The following is a 10,832-nucleotide window of genomic DNA, read 5'->3' as shown; positions in this document are numbered from 1 at the left end:
CGAAGAATCAATGATACTTTCACGTTGACAATATCATTATTTTCATTTCCTCAGCTGGGCTGATTACATCAATAGTCTGGAACTCGTTCTATCGCTCAGCATGAAATAATCTGTTAACAACAATAATTACACATAGGAGCCTAGTAATTTATCGTTTTTTTCTCTAAATCTCGAGTGGATGTAGTCCACGGTCTCCGTTGTCTGCTGCATTGTTGGGAATCTACTTACTGTCATTCATTCGGTTTATGAATCGCACTCATAAAGCGTTAGGGAGATAAATAAATTAATAAACCGCACGTCCTCCTGGTGTTGCTGTGAGATAGCGCGCCCTCTAGCGGTGGACTGTCGGTTTGTTTTGGAGCCCTTGACCAGAGTCCTACGGGGGACACTTCAGTGGAGGAAAACTAAACCGTATCCATTTAATGAATTGGATAAGATCCTCACTCGTCATTTGGATTAGAAATGGCTTGGCTTTTATTTTTGTAGATCTGGAATTTAAGCTATTTTAAATCTCTAAATGACGCAATGATCATATGACACGCGTGTACAACGGTTTAAATAGACATTGACCTGAAATGTGTTACACAGAATGAAACCGTCAATCACAGCTTGCCCCACTTGCCAATAACCTGTCACACTTCACCTGTTAAGATATTGGATAGCCTAGATCGCACTCAACTGCGATCTCTGCGTCAGACGCGACGTTACTATGTCTGCTCATTTATTCATCAACGCTGGAATCCAACCCACTTTGTTTTCCGCCACTGCATGGGGAGCCTCACTTGAGATTTGGTTTTGCTTGGCAAATCTCACAGCTCTTTTACGCATGGTTTTACGCAAACTAATCAGCAAACTAACAAAAAAAAGAAGACAGAATTAAGGTTATTTAGTTCAGGCTATCTTAATGAATCAGGACTCCTCGGCGCTAATAAAAGGTCAGTGATGAGTTGAAGTGCTGTAGCGACAGCAGCCTCTGTGTGGTGGATGGAGCGATGGCGCGCCGCGGAGGAGGAGCTGATAACTGAGCTGCCTGACGCACGTCATTGTGCGCGCAAACACACATACTCACACGCGCGTGCGCACGCACACGCGAACACACACACACACACACACACACACACACACACACACACACACACACACACACACACACACACACACACACACACACACACACACACACACACACACCGAGCCCAGGTCCACAGTGCCCAACAACACACACACACACACACACACGCACACACAGCCCACAGTGCTCCAACAGCCTGAAGACTCCGCTCCTCCGCTGGAGCCCCTGAGGGATTTGTATGAGCCGTCCCAGTCAGGTAGAACCATCACTCTCATCCTCACGCTTCCATCAAACACTGTTCTGTCTGCTGTATTTCTGCCCTTCATTTATTTCAGCGACAGCATGATATTTTTTTTGCACCAGAAATAATATTGTGAATTAAAGTTCGTTTTGAATCACTCAAACTCTACTTAATTAGGCCGAATTATTTGTCTTCAAATAAAAGGTCGCGTAAAATGCGACGAGGTGGATAGCTCACAGAAAAGTGAATGAATTATGGTGAAATTAACAACTCGGTTTTATCATTGTAAATTGCGGGGAAACCAAAGCGTTATTATTTGATTTAAATTAAATGTATTTCATAAAATTAACTAAATGGGACTGTCAGTGTCAGGCATTCAGTGTAGGATATATTTGTGCTAAATTGGAGTGAGTCCTCCATTCTCAGAACATACAGACTTTAGCCAAGTGAATCAACAGCTCGTTGATTTTTCTTTACACATCATTTAATCCCTCCCACCTGCTCCCGTGTTGTTCACTTTTTGTTTGCGACAAATAAAGGATCTAAAAAGAGAAGAGTGACATGCATGCGTTCAACCGCGTGGTTTCATTTTGACGTAGGCTACAATCGTCATCGGTAAATTCAGCGCAAATAGTACTCAACGAAATCATTCAAAATAATATGCATTCTATAGACAGAGTTTCATACGTTGTTTTTGCAACAATAATCATTGGAACAGCATTAAATAATTATTGACGTGTATTCAAATCAACATGTTCTTTTTTAGATGGCATTGAGTATTCCTTAGGTCTCTAGCTTTAGCTCTCTCTCTCTCTCTCTCTCTCTCTCTCTCTCTCTCTCTCTCTCTCTCTCTCTCCCTCTCTCAGACACACACACACACACACACACACACACACACACACACACACACACACACACACACACACACACACACCTGTCCACGTCAGGTTTGCACATGCTCAGGCGTGTGTCAAGTGTGTGCACGCATACACATTTAACTCTTTAAACATTGTCCTCCTCACTTGCCCCCTTTGTCTCATCTTAAGTGTACTATACACGCATCAATCAATATTGGTTGTAAAACTAACTTTGCCCTGCCAAGATTGATCGAGTGTTTGCCCAGTACAAGTCTATTCTTTATTTGTATCAGATTTCTCCCTGTCAAATCAGCTGTCACAAGCAGAGTTTTTCATAACAGAGCAGATAAGCGCGGACGATAGCGGCAGCAGCGGCAGACTCTTCATAGCTCAGAGTGGATGCTAGCAGTCTGCACCCTGTCAGTCGGAGACATGGAGAGAGGGCAGAGCAGAGGGGTGGGGGGGGGGGTAGAGTATGGAGCTGGGAATCACAAGGAGCTGCTTATCGACATCAATTATTAAAGGGGATCAGTCGGATGCCGAGAATGAAGTGCGTCCGAATACGGCCAGGAGAGTTTGAAGAGGTTTTCAATTAGGCCTTTTCATAAGTTCTGTTTGTGTCGATATCCATTTCTTAAAAAACTAAAATCCTTGCTGGGTATTTTAGTGTTTTCTGAAGCGATGCCTCGTCTCACGTATCAGATAGGCTTAAGTATGTGGAAAAATAATCTTTCCGTGGGTTAATGATACTGATTCAAAAGAGGTTGATAGTCTCTTTGATACTCTAAAATGCAGTAATTTATGAGATAATGCGTGTGCAATGTTGCAGGAGTAATTCTAGAGAAGGATGTTTTCAGAAGTTCAGTTTCCTTCTTAACAAACACACTCACTCACTTTGACTGCTTTTGTCTGAGGTGCAATTTCTGATTGCGTTTTCTGATCGAAAGCAACCGATTGATTTTGAATCTGTCTCCATTTGATTCAGCCATGAAGCCGTTCATGTCGTGAGAAGATCCCAGATGTTTTTTAATCTGGGCGTAACCTAAAAAAAATGAAAAGAGGGCACTGTTCCCGATCCATCAATAGGGGCATGAGGAGATCAATAGGGATCGCGTGATGTTTTCTCATTGATTAGGGAAACGTGAGCCCCTGGATGCAACGGGATTCCTCTCCAGGGGTATGTGGCCATTACCATACAGCAGCGAGGGGGGCATTCCTGCTGCCCCGCTGCCTACACTAGGGCTGTGCTCACCGCAACAGAGAGAAATACACTGGGAAGGCACACACACAAGCACACAAACACACACATGCGCAAACACACATGCACACACACACAAACACACACTCACACACACACACACACACACAAAACACACACACACACACACACACACACACACACACACACACACACACACACACACACACACACACACACACACACAAAACACACACACACACACACACACACACACACACACACACACCACTCCTCCCCGGTCCGGCTCAGCCCTGGTCAGTCAGTTCTCCGCAGCTGAACTGGGAGTGAGCGCTGTCTTGTTTTCCTTGTCCCTTCTTCAGCAGGTCCGTGCGACTCCTGGCCGAGGGGGTCAGCTCCGCGTGTTCTTTTGCTTTGTTTTTGTTTTCGTCTGCTTCGACCTTCCGCCATTATTTCGGACCCTCCCCCCCTCCCCTCCCCTCCCCTCCTACCCCCCCACCAATGAGATGCCATGGTAAGCTCCGTTCTTAGTATAGAGATACAGTAACATAGAACAGGACAGAGACCCCTCTGCGTCCTGTGAAACGGTATCTGCATTCTCAGCATTCTTCTGGAGGTTGATCTACACTGAACCCCCCCACCCCCCGACGCGGGTTGTTTAAAGCGTGGTGGTGGGTGAGGGGGGGGGGGGTTAGACGTGGGTTTTAAAATGCCGCTTCAGAAGATGATGGTCTAGCAGACGTTGAGTTATGGCTTGAGATCGCCTCTCACACAGGCGGTGAAAGGTTGACAATGGTGCCTTTGCATGCAACACAGGCAGGGTAACAGGCACAGCTCAATGGGGCCGGCTTAACGTCTCTACCCGGGCTTCACAGCCATCGCCTCGGTGAAAGTACTTAAAAGTGCTTCAGATGCAGATCTTCCGTTTTCCGTATGTGTTTGTGTGTGTGTGTGTATGTGCGTGCGTGCTTGTGCCTTGTGTTGAATTTACGGTGGACAGTGTCAATCATTTGTGCACACACAGACAAAAGAATGAGTGTCAGTATTTTTTTAACAACTATAATCAATTTAGAAGTTTTAATGTTTACATGACATTGAAAGGTTTTTTAAAATGGGTGCAAAAAAGGGCAATATGGTTGCTTTGGATTTACCGGCTTTGTATGTTTGTAGAATGTCACTGAGGAAAACTGGGGAAATGTTTTTTAATAGACCGAACAATGTAGAGGAAATGGATTCTCCTTCCTTGAATCACGTATCTAAAGCATTTCTCCACAACTTTGTCTCAGATTTGGATTAGACCAAAAGATAGAATTACACTTCAGATGCACACACACTTTCTATTGTAACTGATCTATTTTTCATTTTCGCCCGTCTGTCCGTCTGCAGTCGGTATTTACTCAAGTGGCAGAAACTTTTGTCAATGCAGCCTCTATTTCCTAAATACCTCGCCCGAGTCCGCCGTCCATGGGGTGAACGGTGTATTGTGTGTGTGTCTCTGAGCGTGAGTGTGTGTGAGCGCATGTGTGTGTGTGAGCGTGTGTGAGCCTATTGTACTGCACTGTGTAGAGGAGCGCAGCGATTGAGCCAACGAGAGCTTGGATCCCCCCCCCGCCCGTCCCCCCGTCGCTTTAAGTCCTGCCCCTCGGAGCCAGCCAACGGCAGCTGTTCCATATTCATCAAGCCCTTGAGTCTTAAAGAGCCCCATCCTGACCAGGGAAAGACTCATTCCTCTCGCTCGCTCTCGCCGGCTCTCTCCATCTTAGCGCTCATCCAGTGCTGCCTGGGCTGCTCTCTCTCTCTCCCTCCCTCTCTCTCTCTCTCTCTCTCTCTCTCCTCTCTCTCTCTCTCTCTCTCTCTCTCTCTCTCTCTCTCTCTTTCTCTCTCTCTCTCTCTCTCTCTCTCGCTTGCTCTCTCCCCCCTCCCCTTTACCTCTCTACACCCCACCCTCACTCCGCCCCCAACCCGCCCCCCCCACCCCCACCTCCGCTCTCCTCCCTCCCTCCCTCTCTCTCTCTCTCTATCTCTCTCGCCCGCTCCCTCTTGCTCATATACACATTCACTGACATGCACACACTCACATAAGCTCAGATGCCAATTCTATCTCTCTAGCAGCGCACGTATATATGTATAGATACATATATATACATACACACACACACACTCACACACTCTCAACCACACACACACGCACACACTTACTCCCAGCACACGCTGACCACGCGCGCACACGGACACACACATGCCCGCGCGACACCCGGCTCCGGTGAGAGACGTACCTGCGCAGGCTGGGCACCGCCGTGCTGGAGGGCTCGCTCCATAGCGCCGGGTCTCGGGCCGCCGCGCCGTCAGTCGGGGGAAGAAGCCGCTGTCGATTGTTTCCTCTTTCCACTTCCTCTCATTCCTGGAATGCTAAAACTGGACTGATGGACATTTCAGAACTTTGTCTCCCAGACCCACTCAGCTATCACAACCAGTAGGTGCCACTTTCATCTCTCGCTGCGCCTTTTACTTTTACTTCTTCCTCTCTCTTTCTTTCTTTTTTTCTTTCTTTCGTTCTCTCTTTCTTTCTTTCTGTCCTTCTTCCTCACCTTCTTTCTCCTTTTCTGTATCTCCTACTCTCTTTCTTTTCTTACCTCTCTTCTTCACTCTGTATTTTAGGTTGCCTTTTAAAGACTTGTTTAATTCCTTTCTTGATAATCGACTCAACTAAACTTTTTAGTGGTTCCCTCGTGCTTGTTTTGCTCTGCCTATGCTTGACATCCACTTTCTCTGTTTAAAACCGTACTATCAGGCTCCTGACGGGTCGGTTTCCCCTGGTCTCCTTCTTTTTACATTTAATGAGGAAAAGTTTGACTGTTAAGCAACAGGGCAGGTGCACCTTCATGTCAGAGAGAGAGAGAGGGAAGAGACAGAAAGAGAGAGAGCGTGAGTGTGTGTGTGTGTGTGTGTGTGTGTGTGTGTGTGTGTGTGTGTGTGTGTGTGTGTGTGTGTGTGTGTGTGTGTGTGTGTGTGTGTGTGTGTGTGTGTGTGTGTTTCTGTGTGTGTGTGTTTCTGTGTGTGACTGAGGGAGTGTGAGTGAGGTATGTATTCCTGTGTCTTTAGGAGAGTGAAATGTGTTCTGAAGCCACTTTATTCATTGCGGTCTTCATCCATTTTTATCCCGTGAGCATGACCAATTGATTACACCGGCTTGGGCTGAGATGTGTGTCAATTTTACTAAAGAATCTGGAAGGGCTGTCGGCTCGGGTTAGGAGTTCTCTTTTGTGATGGCTTTGTTCACGGACGGGCCGGTTCAGAGCAAAACACTGATGTGAAAGAGATGAGGTGAATGTGGTGAGTTGGGGAGGATGTATTGCCCCGTGGAATATTAGTGCAGAGTAAAACACCAACAATGCAGACGACCTCATTCGGCTGGAGGTGTACGTTGTAACCAGCGGCCCGCAAAACACACCGCAGCCTCAGTCAGCTCCTGGGTTCTGAGAGAGGCTGGAGGTGGAGATTATAATCTGCTAAAATTACCCCCAACCTCTCATTTGATGCAACATAAATTCAATTAGGTGTAATCTATGTTTTCTTTTACAAGAGAAATACAAAGTGAATGCCCAGTTCAATTTTGGCACCATGTGAAACATGGCAAATAGATGCATCTTCCACTCTTTGATATAGGGTAGAGGTTTGATAAAACAATTGATAAATTGTTTATTTTGATTTCATTTTTGTGGTTTAATTGTTACATATTTATTTGAAATATTATCCTTGACTTTAGCTGCTCTGCCGTTTAAATTTGAAAATTCACAATTAGATTTTGATATGTTTTGCTTTTTGAGTAGACATATTTAACAAAGGATGAATCACAAAATACTTTGGATATATTCTAAGAAAACACAATTAAACAAGCAAATGAAGAGATATATTTGTATTTAATTTCATCCTTTGTGACTTTTTATTTTCTACCTCTGTTAGATGTCTACAGTGCAATGGAAATTAAGTTTGAATTGGTCAATATAATATGAGTTTACAGTCATTTGTAGGGATGGTTTCTTTATGGTGGGTTTTTATAAAGTCTAAGAATTATTCTGCAGGCAATGCGATCACAGTTAAAAAACACGATAATAATTTGAGAGCATGAACTCCTTAGAGCTTTATTCTGTAATCTCACTTTCTCTTCCATGAAGACTGATAAGAAAGATAGTCCCTCCCTGAGATACAATTCAGTACAAATCACACCAGCAGCTGTGAGTCATCCAAGTTCAAATAGGGAATTCTAAAAGATGAATGCATTAGAATTTATTAACATTTACATTTAATGTTAAAACCATAGGGTCATAATCAAGGTTTTTGGAGGTGCATGGGTGTAGTCAGATAGCTTAAGTTAGGAAGCTTTGTGTGTTCCTCATATTGTATGATAGAAAAAGGAGCTTGAAGACTTGTTTAATTCCTTATTTATTGAATTATTTTGTTATATTTATTTTGTGTGTGTGTACAGAGGGATACGTTTTATTTACCTGTTATTATCTTCATTTAAGTACTTATGTTTTTAAACTTCAGAATATATCACACAACAATTGATAAGGTGTAGGCATAATGTCCTAAAAAATATTTTGAGGACTATGGCAAAATACAAATATTATTACTTCTTGTGTATTTAATAGTTGAAAACTGTGGGGTTATTAATGTGTACATTTATACCCGGGGAATAAATTATTTTTTATATATTTTGCTATGAATGCATACACATTCAAGGTGTATTTTATTTTATTCTCCATGCATGAAATCATCTTAGAGTGTATATATTTTTTCACAATGTATCATAGCAAACAATATTCCCATCAAATCATTTTTAACTCGACAAATTCAAATCAGTTACAAAAGAAAAAAAGATCAGTTACTTGCAGGCCAATCCGCTACCGTGTGTGTGTGTGTGTGTGTGTGTGTGTGTGTGTGTGTGTGTGTGTGTGTGTGTGTGTGTGTGTGTGTGTGTGTGTGTGTGTGTGTGTGTGTGTGTGTGTGTGTGTGTGTGTGTGTGTGTGTGTGTGCAGCTGTGTGTGTGTGTGTGTGTGTGTGTGTGCGTGTGTGTGTTTGCCTGCATGACACTTATTAAGGAAGCCATGTATGTGTGTGTGCATGTGCGTATCCATGTGTGTGTGTGTGGGTCGCCACACACACAGGGGCTGCTGTGGGCTGTTTAGTCCGGTTCCACAGTAGCGCTCCTCTTGGTATTTGTATGGCGGCATGTCCAGCCCCTCACAGCGGGCTGAGTGGAGGCGCCGGGCCTGGCTGAGAGGATTACACAGGACGTATGTGCTCCATGTAATTAGCAACGGTGGCCCCTGTTGTAGATTCACCGTCGTGTGTACACTGTATAGATTGACCCCCCGGGGGGGGGGGGGGGGGGGGCAGGGGGCGCACACTGCACACTGCTACTGCCAGGGAATGAGAGTTTGTCTCTTTTGAGTTGTGGAAGGATGGGGCAATATAATACAGGGCTCGGCTGGTGTTATCTTGCGAAAATACGAAGTGCGTGAAGGTTAATTTCTTGCTCTGTGCTATCAGTGAAGCAGGCGCTCTGAGATCAGATTGCTCACGGCACGTATGTGTGGTTATTTTACCGGCTCGTGCCGTTCACCAACACACTTGTGTTTTCAGCTTTTTGTGTGTTCTAAGGTGTGCTGTAGTGTCAGGCGTCCTCGTGACTGCAGGTAGACCGCTCAGGTGCCCAGACCTTAGTGTTAACCCGAGATGGGGTTGGCGGTCGCTCTGTCGCGTCTCAGGAATGAACCAGAAAGAGGCGGTTGAGGTCTGGTTTGAGCCGGGGTCGTTTGCCCTGTGGCACGACGTCTCCTCTTCACTCTATCGACACGTTCTCCAGCTTTCCTCGTGCTCCGGCCCGGCCGTGTTCGACACAACACAATCTGCTCTCAGGGTGTTTTTCTCCCTTCTTTTAGAGCGGCAGAAGTTAGCACACAATGATGAATTGAATTTCAATTTATTTGACTTCATTGCACGCTGCTCACGGGGTCCTACTCCGTAAACCCCCCCCCCCCCCCCCCCCCCCCCCGAACCTCTTATTAGGTTTGAGAAAACAAGGGAGAGGGGATTGCATTAGTGTATCTCAAGTTAAAAGCTCTTTGCTCTTTGACCAAGTGTTTCAGTGTTATTGGGTTAATCCGATTTTTAGCTGTCTTCATGGAGATGCTATCGCCGGGGCTATATAGAGGCAACGGTGGGCGACCAGCACAGCCCCGCACGGACACTATCCAGATGGGATCAGTTTACGGTAATTTGGTTTCAGAATACATTACCAGAAGAGGCTGCTTGCCGACCACGGCCACTCTGGCTAGAGCCAGGAGCCCCATGGACTGGAGCGGTGTAGAGCCCAGGGCCGCTGACCAGTACCGTTCTAGGGCCAACACCGGGCCTAGGAGGTGTCAGGCCCACTGAGCCTCTTCATAACCACAAGAATAACCCTGTTTATTATTTTCTTCTTTTTTTTTTACTTTTTTTTTTTTAATTCAATGTGTCGCCCAAATTCTAAATGCGTGTCCTTGTATCAACAGGGCCTCGTTGTCCAATTCATTAGGGCGGTTTCTCAGTCCGCTGGCTACATTGGAGCCTTCTCATTTCTGGTAAGCCCTGCATATGAGGAATCATGTGTTTTTCTCTCTCTCTCTCTGTCTCTCTGTCACTGTAAGTATGTCAGTCAGCCTGGACTGTGGGGGAGGGGGTAGGGTGTGCTGTCCCCGGTCATGGGGGTGAATGCAGCGGGCGTTTAGACGACTAAAGGCGCAGTTTTTTCCAAGCTCTATCGCTCCCTCATCTGAGGTTTTTTAGAGCATTTAGTCATTTTTAAAACTCTACAAACCTCTTTATTCCCCCCTCGCCATACATCCAGCGCCCACCCACCCACACTCTGCACCCTGTCTCCCGTTATTCCCCTGGTAATTACCGGCTATGCAGGAATTCACCTTCACAATGCCGTCAGACCTATGCGGCCCTAGTTCTGTTGAGAGAATATTTAAATTCCCTTCTCCCCGGGTCCGTACGCACGTGTTAGATCTATGTTTTTAAAAGGCCAGCGTAACGTGACGGGCGCCACGTAGGGCGCTCGCCCAAAACGAGGCCAACGCAGAGCGTCTACGCTGCCCCGCGCTCAGGTCACTCCCCACACAGACGCCCCGAGGTGCTGAGGATGTGGGTGGGGTTATTTAGCCCCGCACGGTGACTCAGAGAGGGGGGTGGGGGGGGGATTAGGGTGCCCCACCCGGTCCCGGGATGTTTATCTTTACCGCGTGTCGTTTCCACCGCTTCACGCCATCGTCCCCGTGGCGGTGAAACCTCTGTCACCGCATACACGGGTACCACCCCCCCCCCCCCCCCCCGCGCCCCCCCGCCCCGGCCCCCCCAGCCAACGCGGGCCCGCCCCAGTACCGCCGTCCACGGTAA

The 10,832-nt window shown here is 46.3% G+C and overlaps 1 protein-coding gene across 4 annotated transcripts in view; it reads left to right on the top strand.

Annotated features, from left to right (window-relative positions):
* The first annotated feature begins 1,232 nt into the window (after positions 1 to 1,232).
* The window catches only part of esrrb (estrogen-related receptor beta), a 53,655-nt gene continuing 44,055 nt past the window's right edge, over positions 1,233 to 10,832 (top strand). Inside the window, exons 1-2 of one of the 4 annotated variants that reach the window (XM_030357161.1) lie at positions 1,242 to 1,328; positions 9,947 to 10,015. Coding sequence is in view for 2 of the 4 variants with exons in the window: in XM_030357159.1 (XP_030213019.1) it covers positions 5,813 to 5,862; positions 9,947 to 10,015 (119 nt within the window). In the remaining 2 variants the exon portion in view is untranslated. Of the gene's footprint in view, positions 1,329 to 5,394; positions 5,863 to 9,946; positions 10,016 to 10,832 lie in introns of those variants that run through there. The other 3 variants (XM_030357159.1, XM_030357162.1, XM_030357160.1) reach the window with 3 other exon arrangements.

This window comes from Gadus morhua, chromosome 5, assembly GCF_902167405.1.
Source record: "Gadus morhua chromosome 5, gadMor3.0, whole genome shotgun sequence".
NCBI classification, from domain to species: Eukaryota; Metazoa; Chordata; class Actinopteri; order Gadiformes; family Gadidae; genus Gadus; species Gadus morhua.
This window is presented reverse-complemented; position numbering and strand designations above follow the sequence as displayed.